Genomic DNA, 21,042 nt, shown 5'->3' with positions numbered 1-21,042 from the left:
GCATAGGGCTAAATAGCTGGCTTTTAAAGCAGATCAAGGCAGGCCAGCAGCGCGGTTCCATTCCCGTACCAGCCTCCCCGAACAGGCGCCGGAATGTGGGGACTAGGGGCTTTTCACAGTAACTTCATTTGAAGCCTACTTGTGACAATAAGCGATTTTCATTTCATTTCATGGGACATAATAGCTGCAAATTCCCATCCAAGTCAAACACCATCCAGACTTGGAATGATATTCTCATTCTTTCCCTGTCGTTGAGTCGTAATCCCGGGCTCCCTCCATAAAGGTGCTGTTTGTGTACCACACTACTTGGACTGCACATGTTCAAGATGGTGGCTCACCCTCACCGGCAAATGCAGTTAGGGATGGGCAATCAATGCTGGCCTAGCCAGTGATGCCCACATCCCAATAATGAATATCGTCAAAGTCTGGCTTCCAGAGCTCATAGGGAACCAGAAATGAAGAAACAATAATAATAATCTTCATTATTGTTACAAGTAGGCCTACATTAACACTGCAATGAGGTTACTGTGAAAATCCCCTAGTCACCACACTCCAGCGCCAGTTCAGGTCCACTGAAGGAGAATTCAGAATGTCCAATTCACCTAACAGCACGTCTTTCGGGACTTGTGGGAGGAAACCGTAGCACCCGGAGGAAACCCATGCAGACAGGGGGAGAACGTGCAGACTCCGCACAGACAGTGACCTAAGCCAGGAATCGAACCTGGGTCCCTCGAGCTGTGAAGCATCAGTGCTAACCACTGTGCTACCGTGCTGCCCATGATAACAGTTGGTTACATAAGTTACAGGTTAGTATTTTACATTAGATCTTTGAGAAGGTGTGAACTGATTTGAGATTTTTCTACTATAAATATGTTACATTGCTGTTACATTGGCAAAATCTAAGTTATGTCACCATCTGAGCAACAACATTCTAAACGTTCCCAGGTTTGACTCCCATTTGGTGCGGAAATTCTCCTACCCGCCCCGCCACATTTCTGCGCCGACCGGCCGGCGGGAGTCTCCGTAACACCGGCCGGTCAATGGGGTTTCCCATTGTGGGGCAGCCCCACGCCGTCGGGAAACCCCCGGGCGCCGGCAGAACGGAGACTCCCGCCGGCGGAGAATGACGCCCCTGATCTCAATTGGGGCAATTGCGAGGGCTCTTCCATTGGCCACATCATCCAGGTTAAGGTAAGGGACTTCATTCATTGAATAAATGAAGGATTCATTCCAGAGAGCTGTGCTGTCTGGTCTCAGTGGAGACAGCAGCAGCAAAGGTTCCAAAATTAGCCTCAGCACCCGAAGAAGGGGCAAGTATCCCAGATTCCCACTGCTGATTTGCACAAACTAGGCTTATCTATTAATCCTGTGTCCTTCCCTTGTGCCCGTGTTTAAATCCCCTGTCCACATTCCCGGCCTTTGGAACAGTATTCCGAGTGTTTCCTCGCTTAACATTGTGTTCCTGAAAAGTGCCACCTTAAATGAAACAATGTTAAGCGAATCAGATTTTCCCATTACAACCAATGTCAAAGTTTTAGTTGGGTTCTGAGTGACTTTCTCCATCAGAAAAAAACATGAAAACATCGAACACTGTTAAGGTGAAAATCTAAAAAGTTCCAAATTACTATATTTGTTAATGAAATAACTTTTAAAATAAAATAAATTAAAAAATAGGAAGAAATATGCTAGCAGTTTCAATTTACTTCCCATTCTCTCTCTCTTCCACTCCCTGACCCTATGTCATACCCGGTGCGAAACAAGATTAATGCGAATTCACAACACCAAACGCGAATCAAGCTCCATTAAAAACTGAAGATTCAAACAAAATGAGTCAAAATAGAGAAAGGTATAGTGAGGACTTTTCATAATGCAATGAAAGCAATTGCCTTTGCATTGGTGCTCCATGGGTACAGCACTGAATCAGACTCAGAATACAGTATAATGGAGATATTTTTCAGAATGAAAATCCACATTTATTGCATCCTGACACTTGCATATGCAGAATGCAAACACATTAGCCTGGAAGATGAGAGCCCAGACAAGAAGTAATGGAAAAGCCTATGATTAGATTACTCATATTAAATATAATCTGTCACAGTTGAATTACTTCTTAACACAATATTTTGGTTTGTAACGGAAGCACAAATTACATGCTTTATGCTCTGATTATACCTATTATGGATTTTAATGCTGACTTTCTGCAGGTGTCAACAGTTGTCTGATTCACATATTCCACCTCCAAGATGACCACAATGTTGCCTGATGTTGGAGCACAGCTGCGGTGAAAACTAGTCTACCATGAAAAGTGGCACAGGAAGCTCGACAGCCAATCTGATTACTTGCCAATGGAAATTTTCTTCTCTTCATGTTCTCTCCATAAGCACTGCAGTGAATTTCTACCCTCATATTCCCTACTGATCACTCGATTCATTTAAAACAATTATTTTGCAGGATGTGGGTGTCATTAGCTGGGCCAGCATTTATTACCCATTCCTAATTGCCATTGAGAAGGGACTGATGAGGCAACTTCTTGAACCGGTGCAGTACATATGATATAGATGCATCCAGAGACCAGTTAGGGAGGGGGTTCCAGGATTGTGACCCAGTGGCAAAGAAGGAACAGCAATATCATTCCAAGTCAGGATGGCGTGTGGCTTGGAGGGGAACTTGCAGGTGGCAGTGTTCCCATGCATCTTGTCCTTCTAGGTGGTAGAGGTCATGAGTTCGGAAGGTGCTGTTAAAGGAGACTTGATGAGTTGCTGCAATGTACCTTGTAGACTGTATACACTGCTGTTACTATGCATCAGCGATGGCGGGAGCAGATGCTGAAAGTGGTGGATGGAGTGACAATCAAGCCGCCTGCTTTGTCCTGGATGGTGCTGAGCTTCTTGAGTGTTGTTGGAGCTGCACTCAGCTAGGCAAGTGGAGAGTATTCCATCACGCTCCTGATTTATGGATGGTGAAAAGGTTTGGGGAGTCACGAGGTGAGTTACTCTCCACAGGAATCCTAGTCTCTGACCTGCTCTTGGAGCCACAATATTTATATGGCTGGTTCAGTTCAGTTTCTGGTCAATTGCAATCCCAAGCTGCTGATTGTGGGGCATTCAGTGATGGCATCGCCATTGAATGTCAAGAGGAGATGCTTAGATTTTCTCTTGTTGAAGATGGTCATTGCCTGCCACTTGTGATGTGAATGTGACTTGCCCCTTCTTCAGCAAGATCATCCAGTAAGTAACACCCATTCAAGATTAATTTCAGTCTTAGCTATATGCTGTGTTAAAAGGCTTTACCTCCTCTTTTATTGCCTGCAATGAAATTCAGTCATTGTCTACCATGGTTTAGTTGGTTCCACTCTCTGAATTACAAGTTTCTGGGTTCAAGTTCTACTCCAGGCCTGAGCACAAAAATCAAGGCTGACTTTCCAGCGCCATATTTAGTAGGTGCTGTCATTTCAGAGGTACCATCTTTTGAAGTATCATCTGCCTCCTCTGTTGGATTTAAAAGATCCCATTGCACTAAGGGGGTATTTCAAAGGACAGTAGGTGAGTTATCCCTGGTGTCTTGGCCAATATGTATTCCTCCTGCAAACCATGTACATATGTTTTGGTCCTGCCCGAAGCTGGAAAGGTTTTGGAGGGTGGTTTTCAGCACCATTCCAGGGGTTCTGCATGTTGATGTGGAGCCTGGTCCCCTGGAAGCCATATTCAGGGTGTCGGACCTGCCAGAGCTGCAGACGGGTGCATGGGCAGATGTCTTAGCCTTCGCCTTGCTGATTCCTCGCAGGCGGGTCTTGTTGGAGTGGAGGACAGCTTCTCCACCCTGTGCCTCGGCATGGCAGGGGGATCTGCTGGAGTTTTTAGTCCTGGAGAAGGTGAAATTTGCTCTAAGGGGAGCGAGTGCTGGGTTCTACAATTGTAGGCTCTGTTCATTTTGCATTTTGGAGAATTGGTTGCCATTGACTGCTGAGGGAGGGGTGGGGAGGGAGGGGGGAGGAGGCATGAGTGGGTAGGAGGTTTAATGTGTTTGGTGAGTTTTGTTACTGTTTTAAACTGCACAAATGTTGAAAATTTATAATAATACTTTTAAAAATCCTTCACCGAGGCATATGAGAGCATGGGCCTTACACTAAACATTTGCAATGCTAAAGTCGTCTACCATCCTGCCCCCACAACACAGCACTGCCCCAAGGTTAGCAAAGTCCACAACAAGGCCTTGGACAACATGGACCAATTACCGTGCCTTGTGAGCTCACTGTCAACAAGGCCAGACATTGATGACGAGTTTCAACACCGTCTTCAGTGTTCCAGAACAGCGGTCTGAGGGAGAGAGCGTTTGAAGACCAGGACCAGAAACCCAGCACTGTGCAGGTTTACAGAACAGTGGTGATGCCAACCCTCCTATCGGGCTCAGAGATGTGGACTTTGTAAAGCAGGCCCTCAAAATCCCAGAGAAGTACCACCAGCGCTGCCTCCACAAGATCCTGAAAATCCACTGGCAGGATAGGCACACCAATGTCAGTGTTCTCACTCAGGCCAACAGCTCCGGCATCACAGCAGTGACCACACTCAGCCTGGATGGGCTGCATCATCCGCATGCCTGACCCGAGTCTCCCATAACACGTGCTCTACTTGGAGCTTTGACATGGCTAGCGAGTCCCAGGAGGGCAGAAAAAACGCTCCAAGAGCATCCTCAAAGCCTCATTGAAAAAGTGCAACATCCCCACCACACCTATGAATCCCTGGCCCAAGACTGCCCGGAGGAAAAGCATCTGGTAAAGAGCTGAACACCTTTGTCTTTCATCACCGAGAGCAAGCTGAACCCAAGCATCGACAGTGAAAGGAACGCGTGGCAACCCAGGCACCCCACCCACTCGTTCCTCCAACCAACATTAGCTCACCTGACAGAGAATGCAGGTCGTGTACTGGATTCCTCAGTCACCAGAGAACTCTTTAGTGTGGAAGCAATCCTCCCCTCCAGGGGACAGCCGAAGAAGAAGACTGCACAAATCTATCTAAACTACTATTTAAAATTGAGTCGTACTGCAACATAGCGGCAAAATCTCCATGTGTGTTGACAACTATGTTGTAAGGTGAATCTAAGTCATGCTGTCAATGTTGTTGGGCAGGGAAAAAGAGCTGTTAATCAGTTTTATTGCAATGATTTCAAAGGTAAACATAAAGCGGGATGTTTCATTGTGATTTTCATTTTGAGATGGTGGATCTGGAAAGCCGCAGGAAAAGATTGCCTAAATCTCATTCAGGATTCCTTTACATTTATTACTCTTCCTAGAGTCCTGGCCTGCTGGGTCTGTACAAATATTATACCGAGAAAGACAAACAGCTATAGGTGAATAATAAGCTGTAATATGAGATGAGTATTCTGGACCGTCACCAGCAATCCTGTAACTGGACCTAACCCCTGGACACTAAGGGCCAATTTATCATGTCCAATCCACCTAACCTGCACATCTTTGGGCTGTGGGAGGAAACCGGAACACCCGGAGGAAACCCACGCAGACACAGGGAGAAAGTGCAAACTCCACACAGTCACCCAAAGTCAGGATCAAACCCAGATCCCTGGAGCTGCGAGGCAGCAGTGCCACCGTGCTGCCCCAAATGGAATGAGTTAATATTGGAGATCATCATTTGTGGCCTTTGGAAGAACGTGTTTGGTGGGATCAACATGCTCGTCTCATTTAATATTTTCTTAGGTTAACAGTTTTTGATGCACACATGCTATTTTCATTTTGTGGTGTCCAGGAATGGATAAAATTTAGAGGGTGACCACAGTCATGCCTTAACCTTCCCATTATAACCCTACCAGCTCATTGACTGTCTGCAAAAATGTGTAACCTGATATTCAATCCACCTTTGTATGGTGAAGTGATGTTGAACATTGAGATACAGGGTGAATCTTCTGACCTAGCAAACCGATTACTGCAAGCGTTGGTGTGAACCTGGTGGGCAACTATAAGCTGCAGGGAATTTCTGCAGTGTTTAAATATACTGTTGTGCCTGTTCATAAGGGAATAATAAGCTAAAGCTGAAACATTGCTGGGTCTTTCATTTCATTTCATTTCAAATAACTTCACTGCATGTGTTGCCAATACTTTCTATTACACTTGGACTGAGTTATGAATATTCAAATGCTATCTAAATCCAGAGAACAGCAGGAAATGGTCCCAAGCCAGCTGGAGAGGAATTTACACTATTACAAATGCTGGACTTTATAAGACAGTTTTGTTTTAAATTGCTTCATTTAATATAAGGTAAAATGGGGTAACTTGGGGAGGGGGATGTGACATCGTCTGAAATCGGCCCAGAGACAAGCACATGTGACCTCATATGCTTGGAGATAAGCCCATGTCACCTACTTGCTATGGAGACAGAAATTCAGACCAAAACTGTTATAACCTGCCTGCTTACCATTGGCTGGGGACTAATGACAATCCCACAATCCTGTGGGAGTATGAGCTTCCCCAATGAGGGGGGGCGGAGAAACCATTAATAAACTCCACGTATAAATAAAGCTGGCCAGTTTGGAACCAGCAGGAAGTAGTGTGCAGCAAGGGAAGTTGCTGCTGCTGTTATTTATATATATATATATATATATATGTTATTGTAAATAAATGTTATTACTTTGTATCCTTAAAACTCGTGCTGGATTCTTCGTGGCCCTCACAAAACTGGCGACAAGGATGGGATTGTCATTAGTCCCCAGCCAATGGTAAGCAGGCAGGTTATAACAAAAACGTATTGAGAGTAAGGTGCAATTTTAACACCTTGACACAAGGAAAGAGGCAGCTGATCTTGCTGTGTGCAGACTATCAGAGTAAGTCAGATAGAGATTTGGGGAAGAAGATCCACAGCAAAAGAAAAGGACTGTTTCTGGGTTAATCACCAAGCAGAGTGCTGGTACGGATGGATTTCCAGTTTGAAGAAATAACATTTGTGGAAAGTTAAAGAACAAAAACTACTGAAAGACTATTCAATTATGCTGGAAAGATTGAGTGAAGGGGATTTTGTTTAAAAGGCCGCTGGATCTAATTATCATGATCAAAGGATAGGGAGGAAAAGCGGGATTAGACTATGGAGTTGGATGAGCAGACATGATCATAATGAATGGCTGAGCAGGCTCAAAGGGCCAAATGGCCTCATCCTGCTCCTATTTTCTTTGTTTCAATGATCCATATAGGTACCATTGCAGAGCAGACTCGATGGCCTGAGTGGTTTAATTCTGCTCCTATGTCTTATGGTCTTATGGTACCAACAGCATAGACAGACCTGTGAATGGGGTTCTGCTGAGGGAGTGAGTTTGAGGACGAGAGTCCAAATTAAGAAGCAGAAATCAAAAATATTTTAATTCCTGGATTAATACCTAATTTGTGTGCAAATTAGCATAGTATCAAACAGATTAGAGTTGAATCTATGCCTCAATGAGTGATAGAGGAATCAAGGGTATTGATTCATGAAGGTCTGGCACCTGTATTTGGATTAGAGGGAGCTGTATCATTGGGATTGGCCTCCACTTTTATCGGGTTGCCTTGCAAATTGAATAACTAGTGCTGCAGACAGAATTTTAAACTCAAGAGGGAAGCACGGAATTCAGGTCAAGGCCATAGAGCAGTGTGGTGATTTGGTTAAAGGTAATCAGAGTATGGGAGGAAAGTGCACACAATGGAAAATACTGCTTGATAGGCAGTTTGTTTTCTTAGATCTATTTTGTCAATGGCCCATGTGCTCACAGTTTCTGCTTTTGAATCTGTAATGATTGGATAATTGACTCTGCGGTAGCAGAGGTTTTAAAAAAATTAATTTATGACTTTTTTTTAAAGTGTGTCCGCACAGTCCATTGTTACAGGGGGCTGGTTGAGCTCAGTTGGCAAGACAGCTGGTTCATGATGCAGAATAAGGCCAGCAGCGCGGGTTCAATTCTTGTACTGGCTGAGGCTTTTCATGAAGGCCCTGCCTTCTCAACCTTGCCCGTCGCCTGAGGTGTGGTGGTTCTCAGGTTAAACCACCACTGGTCAGCTCTCCCCATGAAAGGGGAAAGCAGCCGATGTCATCTGGGACTATGGCAACTTTACACTTTTTGTTACATTAGGATTCATTGATTCTGTCAGGAGTGAATAATCGGTCATGGAGGGTATGAGGGACCAGTGAGAGTTTGTGGGAGGCATCGGTTGGCACAGAGGATAAAAGGGGCCATTGGGTGTGGGTTGGCATGAGATGGCATCGGTGGGGCATTGGGGTGGTGGGCCGCTGAGAGGGTGTGAGGAATGAGGGCCTAATATTGAACAAAACATCTGGGAAGTAGTTCCAGGGAACTGAGGCGAGGCATTTAACAGCCAACCTTGGTGCATGCACCCTCCCCGTTCTGGAATGAAAAGCCCGCCTCTTGAAACACATTTTCCCAAGCCAGGCTTGCTGAGCCAGGAGATTTCCCGGAACTTTGGAACTTCTTCATCATGGTTCCAAAGAAGAGTCATACCGACTCAAAGCATTAATACTGTTTCTCTCTTTACAGATGTTGCCAGACCAGCTACGTTTCCCCAGCATTTTCTGTTTCTATTTCAGATCTCCAGCACTCTAAGTATTTTGCTTTGAACAAGCTATTTTAACTATATTTTGCATAATGAGTCAAGGTTTATTAGTAAGCTGATAGTAAGGAATCCACTGGGGAAAAGCCATCATAACAGGCTGGAATTTCACATTGAGCTCAAGATTGACACCCATAAACCCAAAACTAGAGTCTCAAACTTAAAATAAAGTCAATTATATAGGTAAGAGGGGTGTTTTGTGGAAGGCAGATTGGGAAATTAGATGGCAGTAGTAAAGAAATGGTGAATTTTTAAAGAGATGCATCACAGTATTCAATGAGTATCTCATTGAAAAACAAAAACTCCACGGGAAAAGTGATCCTACTTTGGCTAACTGAAGAGGGTAATGGCAATATTGGGTTAAAATAAGAGAGTGATAATGTTGTCAGGCAGAGCAGTCACTCTGACAAGTGGAAGAGTTCTGGACACCAGGAAAAGGAAGACAAAAACATTGATAAAGAGAGCTGGAATAGAATATGAGAGTAAATTAGTAAAAATATATAAAAACAGATTGTCAGAGCTTCTACAAGTGTGGCACTGATGGCCTAGTATCATATTCTGCTTCTGTGAAGCATGTTGGGATGTTTTACAGCGTTAAAAATGATTTGTAAGTACAAATTGTACGTTGGACAACTTGAGGAGTTACAAGTTAATGAATAAATTTATTTGTCTCCTGGAGCAACAGACTTGCCAATACAAAGAGTATGGCTTCAAAGAGCCCTGAGTAGAAAGCAAGGCTTATCTTCTGCTCCAATGTCTGAGCATTATCTGCAACAATTATGTGCACAAGAAAATGTGACTGGAATGACATCTAGGATAATAAGCACAGGTAGATCAATCTATTAACTATGGTCCGGAGAATGAGTGGCACGGTGGTGCAGTGGTTAGCACTGCTGCCTCACGGCGCCAAGGTCCCGGGTTCGATCCCGGCCCCGGGTCACTGTGCGTGTGAAGTTTGCACATTCTCCCCGTGTCTGCCCCCACAACCCAAGAAAGGTGTGCAGGGAGGTGAATTGGCCATGCTAAATTGCTCCTTAATTGGAAGAAAAATAATTTGGTATTATTTTCTAATTATTATCTAAATTTAAAATAAATCAAAACTATGATCCGGAGAGAAAATGGCCAATGAAAAATACTGTTCAGCAATTTCAGGAACAGATAAACCAGGAAATTGTTCTGAGTGAAGTAACTTTGGCATAAACAACTGTAACAGCTAACATGAATAGATTGAAGAACAGACGTGTCATGAGCACTTGGGGAGAATGGGATCAAAGGCTATGGGGTGAAAGCAGGAATAGGCTATTGAGTTGGATGATCAGCCATGATCGTGATGAATGGCGGAGCAGGCTCGAAGGGCCAAAAGGCCTCCTCCTGCTCCTATCTTCGATGTATACATATTCTATGTATGAGGTCTTACTTGTGACATGCACATTTGTTGAAGGCAAAATGAGGTGTATATGGTTTTTAACAGTTCATTGTGGAGCTCAAATTACACAGAAATTGAAAAACATTCTCTGTTTACAGTATAATACAACTTAAAGTTGTAGTAGCCTTCCTGAAAGTCACGGTCTGGATTCTCCGTTTTGGAGACTAAGTCCCACACCATCATCAAAACTGTGGTCTTTTAAGCCAGGAAAACTGGTGTCAAAAGGCCACAGATTTGCATATTCAAGTGAGTAGTTAGCGTCCCTTGAATAAGTCTACCCCAAATTAACCCAGGGCCTGGGATTGAACGGCTTCACCTCGGAGTCCCGAGCAGGTGCCATTTAACACTGGTATCCACAAAAGTGGACCAGGCATACTGACACTCAGGGAGGGGTCTCACAGGCGATTGGAGGCCACTGGGTGGTCGGGGTCTGGGCAGCGTGGTACCCTGGAACCCCCGTTGCCACACAGGCATCTTGGCACTGCCATCCTGGCAATGCCACCCGGGTACCCTGGCAGTGACACCTGGAAGTCACCATTTTAGAATGGCGTCCCGATCTCTTCCTTCACTGGGGAGCTGAGCTCATTAGCGGAGGGAAATGGGAGTAAGTGCGGTCTTGGCCAGGCGTTCCTCGCTGAGGCTCACAATTGAAGCAGTCTTGTTTAATAGCAGGGGCATTCTCGCTGCTGCCAACACCAGGAAAAGCCCAGCTAAACGCGCTCAACATGGGACTCTGTGTCATTTCCATGAAATCGCGCCCATGGAAAAAATGTCATCAGCATTTTAAACTTTCCACTCCTTCGGTATTAAATCCTATTTGTAATAACCGCTTATTCTTGCAGTCCATGCTTGACTTGGCATTTGCCTTGTGGAGGAAAAAGGGACACAAACGTTTTACTGACCTGGTTTAGCACAGGGCTAAATCGCTGGCTTTGAAAGCAGACCAAGGCAGGCCAGCAGCACGGTTCAATTCCCGTACCAGCCTCCCCGAACAGGCGCCGGAATGTGGCGACTAGGGGCTTTTCACAGTAACTTCATTTGAAGCCTACTTGTGACAATAAGCGATTTTCATTTTCATTTACATTTCATTGTGGATGGGAGCTTTGTCAGCTTTAGCGAGCTTGTAGCCAAATTTAATTTACCCGAATCTAGACTTCAACATTATTTTAAAGCCCATGGTTTTTGTTCGCTCTCACTGTCCATCTTTTCCTCAATGACCTCCAAGTTGGATAGGATTTTGTCATTGCCTCAAACCAGCAGCGATTCTATTTCAAGGTTGTATGGTCTCATGATATCCTCTGGACGCTCCCCTCTCCATAAGGTAAGAAATGCTTGGGAAGCAGAGTCTGGGCTCTACCATACAGATGACTGGTGGGATGAACCCTTTTTAGCATCAACTCCTCATCCTTCTGTGCCCGGTTAAGCTTAATTCAGTTTTACGTTCTGCACAGAATTCACTTTACCAAGGCCAAAATTAGTACCTTTTCCTCCGACACAAGCAACAGATGTGACAGGTGCTCACTCGCCCCTGCAGACCAGACCCACATGTTCAGCTTTACAAAGAGTCATCCAGACTCGAAACGTTGGGTGCAATTATCCCGAAAAATTACTCAGTGTCATTTTGGGCGGATCTGGCAGTATGATTTGCATTGGGCAATTGGGTGTAAACCAGCCCGGTATTCACCCACACTTAGCCATTTTTTTGGAGCATGGGGGTGCGATCAAACAACCTCGTTGCACCTGACACAGTGAGGCCTTTTGCGGGACATACAACGCTCGGAACACGTCCAAGCGTCGAGCAGATGTCATTGCACTTGCTTCATTAATAGTCCGCAGTCGGATTTTATTAACCTGGAAGTCACCTAAGCAAACCAATGCTTCATCCTGATTGGAAGATTCACTGTCTTTTCTATATTTGGAAAGGATTGAGTATGCCATAAGAGGATCCACAGAGTGTTTTTTTGTAGATGGCAACCATTTAACTCTTTATTTAGAGAGATTATTACTGTCGACTGTTAATTTTACTGTTTTTGTTTGTCTGTTTATTGGAAGGAAGTTGCATTATGAACTGTATTGTACTTTGTTTACCTGCTCCTTTCCTTTTGTGGAAATATATATTTTGTAAATAGATTGAATATGTTCGAGACCAGGCTGGGACATGGCTATTCTCCACCATGGTTAAAGCTGTGGGGCAGCTGCCTCACTTACTCCATCTCCACCCGCACTATGGATGAGGGAGCCATTTCAGGGTCAAGAGGGGTGAAAGGGAGTGGGAAGTGGTGATGGGGGAGATGAGGAGCAGGAGGATCAGCAAGAAGATGGGTGTTAGGTATTGGATATGGGACGTAAAAGCGGGCCCAGATAGGAGCCGGCCTGTTGGGTGCAGTCCCGGCTGGGGCTTGGATTGTGCTTGTTCATAGTTTACTTACATAATAAACTGTTTCGTTGAACTCTCTTTCCATTCTCCTCTGTGATCATTCAAGTGGGTTTGAGAGAGATAGAGGCCATGGTTCGGAGGTTCAGCAGTGAGAAGGTGAGTCAGGGAGAGGGAGAGGCCCCAGGTCAGGAGGTCAGCAGTGAGAGGGTGAGTCAGGGGTAGGGAGATGCCCAGGTCTAGCGGTCAGCAGTGAGAGGGTGAGTCAGGGAGATGGAGAGGCCCCAGGTCTGGGGGTCGGCAGTGAGAGGGTGAGTCAGGGGTAGGGAGAGGCCCAGGTCTGGAGGTCAGCAGTGAGTCAGGGAGCAGGAGAGTCCTAGGTCTCTGGGTCGGCAGTGGGATGGTGAGTCAGAGATAGGGAGAGGCCCCAAGTCTGGGGGTCAGCAGTGAGTCAGGGTGCATGAGAGTCCCAGGTTTGGGGCTGTGCAGTGACGATGGTGAGTCAGGGAGCAGGAGAGGTTGTTCCAAAATTACAATGATTGGACCACGCGGCCGATGAGAAACAAGGTTAAAATAAATCACACGACACTAAGCACGAATACAGGCCCCACCAATGTTAAAGTTAAACCATGTTAAATGGGGCAAAGTTAAACAAGGATTTCAGACTGATCAGCGATGCTGTATGTCAATAACTCGTAAATCATGCTCACTCAAACCATAGCAGGAAGGAGTTTGACTAACACTTGAGCCGTAGTATTCTGTGAAGCACCTTGTTACCTTTTTCTTTACTATCGGCACTCTATAAATACAAGCTAATTGTGAAAATGTAAAAGGACACAGAAAGATGTTGTTACTGATAGAGGTAGGGAGGTACGGGAGAGAGGTAGCCAATGAATAGGCAGAATGATGGACAGAGAAAGAAAGTAATGCAGGTAGATAAACACAACTAATGTTATTGACAATCATCTAATTAAAATATAGCAAATTTTCAGCATTCAAAGTCATTTGCTTTTCAACTGATTCGGGTGTGCAGAGAAAAGTCAAAAGTTCCATATCCATGCTCGACTGACAAATTCAAGCTGAGAAATGAATGGTTAATCCTTCAGTTTCTGTCAGCTTAATTTATGGTAAGCTTATATCTGCAATGGCTCTTCAAATACAAGCATTAAAAATAGGATTCGCACACAAAGAAAGATTTTGTTGCCAAACCAAATTGTTTCCATCTGTTTAAAAACAGAAGATTGCTGTCCAACTCTTGGGGGAAAATCAATGGCTGACTAGAGTGGCTGGCCATCTCTGGCACTGTGATTTAAACCTAATCCTGAATGAAAGGACACAATTTTCAACCTGATGGTTTTAATGGCTGTAAGCCAGTCAAGCTGAAGGTACTGTCAACCTCAGTTCCTAAGTGCACAAATTTACAGCATACATTTATTCTTGTTTATCACAAATTGGTGCTAAGTTGTCTGTCTCACTCAAAGGAGCCTCAAATAAAACTGGTGTGAATGAAAATGTCGCACTGATGTAATATCGGATGCTCTTGAATACCGCATTCAATTCTGGTCACCAAAGCACAGGAGAAACATTTGTGCCCAGAAGTAATCTAAAATGGGATCTTAAGGTTGATCCTGATGTGCCAAATTTAATTCAGGGCATGTGTAGATCAGACAGGGCATAGGGCATGTGGAACCCCTCAAGACATCGCCATATTAGATCCTTAATTCCAAGGTTTGATTTCATTGTGAATGATGGGATTCCCATTCATTCAATCAATCAGTCACCCAATGCGAAGCAAATCATTACCCGCTTTCAACTTTGTTCTAGTCAGGCAGGTTGTATTGAAATCAGGCCTCTAATGTCTTGAGTGCTGAGCAAAGAGTAAATACAACCAGGGGAAGAAACTCAACATCAATTTTCCCACTCTCTGGATGAGAAATGATTGAAGGGAGGAGGGGATGGAATTTGGGGAGATCTCCCCCAGGGTTGTGCCGGGTGCTAAATTGAAAACCTCAGGTATACAGGGCACCCACCTGAAATAGGGGTTAGGCATTTTGCATATTTGAACCAGGGCCCTATCTCTGACTGTGGGGCCTTGACTGAAGGTTGTCGACTGCACATTTAAATTAGAGTCACTTACCTTTCCTCTTCATCAAGTCTGAAGGTCCACTCTGCTGCAAATGAAAAGAAAGAGTAATCAAAATTTTGCCTGTCAATAACTTAGGTCTACTGCAATTTTACAACTGCCAATCTTATTCCAACTAATATTTTTAAGTCATATTCTGTGGTTCTGCCACAGCTTGCACAAGAGCTTAAGTTGGGACTGTAACTCTTTGCACCATGAGCCCTTTCCCAAATCTTCCACTTCAAGTGCCATTTGTAGTGATCTTCAAGAATTCATTTTTAAGTCAGTGTTGCTAAATTAGCATGGATAATTTTTGGAATTTGCCAATGAAATATGCCCTTTATTAAGACTTTTAAAGTTAAAGGGGGACTTTTAAAGTTGAAATGTGCAGTCATCCGCAAACATCCCCACTTTTGACCTTATGATGGAAGGGAGATCCTTGATGAAGCAGATGAAGATGGTTGGGCCGAGCACACTACCCTGAGGAACTCCTGCAATGATGTCCTGGAGCTGAGATGATTGACCACCAACCACCACAACGACTCTCCAATGTGTCAGGTATGACTCTAACCAGCAGAGAGTTTCTCCCCTGAATCCCATTGACTCCAGTTTAGCTAAGGTTCCTTGATGCCACACTTGAACAAATGCTGCCTTTGATGTAAAGGCCAGTCACTCTGACCTTACCTCTGGCAACCAGCTCATTTGTCCATGTTTGAACCAAGGCTGAAATTAGGTCAGGAGCTGAGTGACCCTGGCGGAACCCAAACTGCGCATCCATGAGCAGGTTATTGCTGAGTAAATACCGCTTGATGGCACTATTGATGACTCCTTTTATCACTTTACTGGTGATGAACAATAGTGGAAATTGGCTGGGTTGGATTTGTCCTGTTTCTTGTGTACAGGACATATCTGGGCAATTTTCCACATTATATTAATTTATCTCCTTCAGCAACTTCTCCAATTCCCTTTGATTATTTTATTTAAATCATTGCTTTGGTTAAAAAACAAAATCCTGCATATAAAATGTGTACTGTCTGCAACCCTTTTAAGCTTTATCATAGTTTTGAAAGATTTATTAACTGATCTAATAAGTAATGAAAGGAGCTGGGATTGCCAATGATATAACATCTGGTGAAAGATCACCAACTGGAAATGTTGGGCAGGAGTTTACAGCCACGCTGCACCAGAAAAGCAGCTCGCCACAGCGCAGCGTGGCCGATAGCAGACGGGAGACCCCACTTCGGGGATCTACCCGGCTCGCAAAGCCTCGCGGGATCTAGTACAATTTCGTGAGATGTTGCGATGTAAATCTGACCCATTTTGGGCGGGATCACATTTTAGCAAATCTGCATATTAGAGCGAGACAGCTAGTCTCACTTTAATGTGCCGAGTCCCGAGGTACCTGTGGTATGGGATCTGTCGCCTTCTCCAGGAGACCCAGTGTCTCCAATGAGAGGGACACTACACTGAGGAGTTCCAGCGAGCAAAACGGGGCTATGTGCGGCCTCGACCGAACGTTGCCCGCTGAGGCCTCCTATCTAACGTGAGTGCCATTTTATACCGTTGTGTTCCTTGGCACGCAGCGGGAAACACATAGCTAAACGTCCTCGCGATGGGACTATGTTTGCCTTTAGCTAATGTTATTTGAGAGTACGTTTAAGAAATGGGTGTTTATAAATGGGTGTGTATATAAGTATCTGTAGTGAGAGTACCTTTAAGAAATGGGTGTTTATGACTGCAGTGATGTCAGAGAGTAGGTGGAGCTGGGCTGATTGTCAGCTTTTTACTTTTGTTTTTGGCTGTTTGCTGCAGGGTGTGTTTTAGTTTCGTTTTCAGAGCTGGATAGCTGCAGTCACAACCAGAAGGTGTATTAGAGTCTCTCTCTGCAATCTAAAGACTGTAAATCGATCCTGGTGATTTAAAACTAATAACAGTAGTGATTTTAACCTGATGTGCTTCTGGTAAAAGGTGTTTTAAGTTTTATGGATGTTAAAAGGAAAGCTTAAAGGATTACTTAGTGTTGTATTCTTTGGGGGTTGTATTTGAATTAATGGTTGCTAAGATGGTCACTGCATGTTTTAAAAAGGTTAACTTGAGTTCATAGAATAAACGTTGTTTTGCTTTAAAAAATACTGTTCCACCTGTAGAGTGGGCCATGTGCTCCTCATACCACAATCTATTAAAAGTTGTGGGTCAGGTGAACTCCATGATACACTTTGGGGTTCTCTAAATCCTGGCCCATAACAAATTGGGGGCTCGAGGGGGATAAAAGTCTATCTATTGGATTGGCTTAGTGAACTTATAGACAGTGAGGGGTGAGCATATTGTGGTTGCTTTTCAGGTGTCGTATTTTAGTTTTAGTAGGAAGTGTGTTGTGGACAATGGCTCTTTCAGAGGCTCTGAAGTTTTGGGGGGTGGAGACGGTCATACGCAGTACCTTACGGACAGAGGCTAAAAGCAGACTGTTAGATTTGGCAGAAACATTGCAGTTAACATTACCTGAGAAAATGCGAAAAGATTAGGTAATTATGGCGGTGGCTAAGAATTTAAAGTTGTCTGAGATACAGTTTGACTCATTGGAAATGGCAAAAATTCAGTTACAAATTAAACAAATGGAACATGAAAAATAATTAAAGCAGCTTGAATACGAAAGAGAGAAAGAGGAAAAAGAAAGAGAAAGAGAGAGAGAGAGGAGAAAGAGAGAGAAGAAAAGAAAACAGAAAGAATAGCCCTAGCAGAACAAAAACAAAGAGAAAGGGAGATACAGATCAGGGAGAAAGATAAAGAGAGAGAGTTTGAACTTCAGAAAATGGTCATGAAACATGACAGTCAGTTAAAATTGGCAGGCGTAAAGGGAAATGTACAGGTGGACGATAGTGATGAGGATAGTGAGAAAGAGCGTCAAAGTCGAAAGCTTGGTGGGAATCTATTTAAATATGTCCAAGCATTGCCAAGGATGACGGGAAGGAGGTAGAAGCCTTTTTCATTTCATTTGAGAAGGCGGCTAAACAAATGAAATGCCCACAGGACATGTGAGTATTATTGATTCAAACAAAGCTGGTAGTTAGAGCTAGTGAAGTGTTTGCACCACTACTGGAGGAGGTATCTGGGACGTATGAGGAGGTGAAAAAATCCATCTTAGGTGCATATGAACTAGTGCCTGCAGCCTACAGACAAAAGTTTAGAAATTTAAGGAAAGAATTTGGTCAAACTTACATGGAGTTTGAAAGGATCAAACAGAGTAATTTTGAAAGGTGGATAAGGGCTTTGAAAATAGATCAAACGTATGAAACTCTCAGAGAAATTATATTTTTGGAGGAGTTTAAAAATTAAATTCCTGATGTAGTGAGAACTCATGTTGAAGAGCATAGGGTTAAAACGGCGAGATTAGCAGCAGAAATGGCAGATGATTATGAATTAGTTCATAAATCAAAGCTTGGTTTTCAACATCAGTTTCAGCCTGTGAGGGATTGAAACTGGGGACATGAGAAATACTCAAGTGGTAAAGGTAAAGGTGATCTGATGGGAGATAATAAGGAGAGTGTACCTCAGATTAAAAAAGAAATCCAGGAGGGTGGAAAAGAAATGAAAAATTTCAAATGTTTTCACTGTAATAAACTAGGCCATGTAAAGTCACAGCATTGGTGGTTGAAGAAAAACACTGGGAAGGCTGATGTGGTAAAAGAGGATAAGACAGTGGGGTTTGTGAAAATGGCAAAGGAAAGCCCAAGTGAAGCTAAGGAGGTGCAAAAGATTGTACAGCCTGATCAAGAGGCGATTGATCAGAAGATGTCAGATCTCTTTAAAGAATTTACTTGTGTGGGTAAAGTTTACTCATGTATATCAGGAGGAGCAGGTAAAGAAGTCACAATTTTAAGAGATACGGGAGCTTGTCAATCTTTAATGGTAAGAGATGAGGAGTTATGTAGTCTGGGAAGAATACTGCCAGAAAAGGTGGTAATATGTGGAATTCAGGGTGAGAGGAGTAGTGTTCCATTATATAAGGTAAGGTTGGAAAGTAAAGTGAAGAGTGGTGGTGGTAGTAGGAGTAATAGAGAATCTATCTTGTCCAGGAATACAGGGTGGGATTCTCCGATCCCCCGCCAGGTCGGATAATCGCCGGGGGGCGTCGTGAATCCCGCCCCCACCGGCCGCCGAATTCTCCGGCACCGGAGATTTGGAGGGGCGGGAATTGCGCCGCACTGATCGGCGCCCCCCCCCCGGCGATTCTCCGGCCCGTCATGGGCCGAAGTCCCGCTGGTTCTATGCCAGTCCCGCCGGCTTAAATTTAACTAGGACCCTGACCGGCAGGACCTGGCGGCGTGGGCGGGCTCCGAGGTCCTGCGGGGGGGGGGGGGGTGCGCGGGGCGATCTGGCCCTGGTTGGCCTGGCCCGCGATCAGGGCCCACTGATCCGCGGGCGGGCCTGTGCCGTGGGGGCACTCTTTTCCTACTCGCCGACCATCAGCCTCCGCCATGGCCGACGCGTAGGTGACCCACCCCCCTGTGCATGCACGGGGATGACATCAGCAGCAGCTGACGCTCCTGCGCATGCGCAGACTCGCGCCGGCCGGCGGAGTCCCTTCATCCCCGTCTGGAGTGGCGCCAAAGGCCTTCCACGCCAGCTGGCGGGGCGCCAACCACTCTGGGGCGGGCCTAGCCCCTAAAGGTGCGGGCCTAGCCCCTAAAGGTGCAGAATACTCCGCACCTTTGGGGAGGCCCGACGCTGGAGTGGTTCACGGCACTCCGCCCCGCCGGGATCTCCCACCCCGCCGGGTAGGGGAGAATCCCGCCCACAGTTTATCTTGGGTAATGTTATAGCTGTATCGCAGGTGGGAGTGATGCCTACTGTGGTTGATAAGCCAGTGGTTAGACAATTTAAGTGCTGAAGGACAAATATGCTGGGATTCTTCTGCATTGTGTAGTAACAAGGTCACAAAGTCACAGGTTAAGACAAGAAGAGAAATCAGAGAGTGAAGATGAAGTTGAAGTGCAATTATCAGAAACAATTTTTGATCAGACGGTTGAAAAAGAACAAGAACAGGTGGAGGATGAGGCGGATATTTTTAGTTCAGGAAAATTGGCGGAGTTACAACAGAAAGATGTAGAAATAAAACGGATGTATCAGAAATCATACATGGAAGAGGAATCTGAGTGAATGCCAGAGTGTTATTACCGTAAGAGTGATGTCTTGATGAGAAAATGGAGACCTTTACATATGCAAGTGGATGAAAAGTGGGCAGAAGTTCATCAAGTAGTATTGCCGGTAGGGTTCGAAAGGAGGTGTTGCGAGTTGCACATGAGGTACCAGTGGGAGGTCATTTGGTAATAAGGAAAACTCAAGATAAAATCCAGAAACATTTTTACTGGCCTGGACTACATAAAGATGTTGTCAATCATGTCACACATGTCAAGTGATAGGGAAACCTCAAGCAATGATAAAACCAGCACCCTTAATACCCATTCCAGCATTTGAAGAACCTTTTACAAGGGTCCTAATTGATTGCGTAGGACTGCTTCCTAAAACGAAAAGTGGGAATCAATATCTTTTGACTATAATGGATGTGTCTACTAGGTTTCCAGAGGCCATTCCAGTATGTAATATTACAGCTATAAAAATTGTGGAGGAGTTACTTAAATTCTTTACCAGACATGGACTACCCACAGAAATACAATCGGATCAAGGATCAAATTTTACCTCAAGGTTATTCAAAGAAGTTATGGATAGCTTAGGAATAAAACAATTTAAATTAACTGCGTACCATCCAGAATCGCAGGGAGCGTCAGAAAGGTGGCATCAGACATTAAAGACAATGTTGAGGGTTTATTGTGAAGATTATCCAAAGGATTGGGATAAAGGAATTCCATTCGTACTGTTTGCAATTAGGGATGCACCTAATGAGTCAACCAAATTTAGTCCTTTTGAACTAATTTTTGGTCATGAGGTAAGAGGACCACTTAAATTGATTAAAGAAAAATTGGTGAGTGAGAAATCAGAAATTACATTATTGGATTACGTGTCAAATTTTAGGGAATGATTAAATAGAGCAGGTGAATTGGCTAGACAACATTTAAAAGTTGCACAACATGTGATAAAACTGATCGCGGACAAGAAATCCAAAGTTCGTAGTTTTGCCAATGGAGATAAAGTTTTAGTATTGTTACCAGTGGTAGGTAAACCTTTAAAAGCAAGGTTTTGTGGACCTTATCAGATTGAAAGGAAATTAAGTGAGGTGAATTATGTGGTAAAAACGCTGAATAGAAGGAAAACTCACCGAGTGTGTCATGTGAATATGCTTAAAAGGTACTTTGAAAGGGAAGGAGAGAAAAAGGAGGAGGTTTTAATGATTCTAACTCAAAGTGACGAAACAAATCCAGATGACTGTGAATTTGACAGACCTCAAATTAAATTGGAAAACGAGGATGTTCTTAAAAATTGGGATAAATTGTTGCGTTACCTTCCAGAGGAAAAACGGACTGACCTGAAAGAGTTATTGATATCACATGGGCAAGTTTGTGGAG

The 21,042-nt window shown here is 44.2% G+C and overlaps 1 protein-coding gene across 5 annotated transcripts in view; it reads right to left on the bottom strand.

Annotated features, from left to right (window-relative positions):
* LOC140427031 (follistatin-related protein 5-like) overlaps nt 1–21,042 on the bottom strand; it is an 802,898-nt gene that overhangs the window by 657,049 nt on the left and 124,807 nt on the right. For 4 of the 5 annotated variants that reach the window (XM_072512450.1, XM_072512453.1, XM_072512455.1 and 1 more), the window contains exon 3: nt 14,537–14,570. In XM_072512450.1, the coding sequence (XP_072368551.1) occupies nt 14,537–14,570 (34 nt within the window). The remainder of the gene's footprint in view (nt 1–14,536; nt 14,571–21,042) is intronic. The other variant, XM_072512451.1, reaches the window with a different exon arrangement.

The sequence above is a fragment of the Scyliorhinus torazame genome, chromosome 7, assembly GCF_047496885.1.
Source record: "Scyliorhinus torazame isolate Kashiwa2021f chromosome 7, sScyTor2.1, whole genome shotgun sequence".
Taxonomy (NCBI): domain Eukaryota; kingdom Metazoa; phylum Chordata; class Chondrichthyes; order Carcharhiniformes; family Scyliorhinidae; genus Scyliorhinus; species Scyliorhinus torazame.
This window is presented reverse-complemented; position numbering and strand designations above follow the sequence as displayed.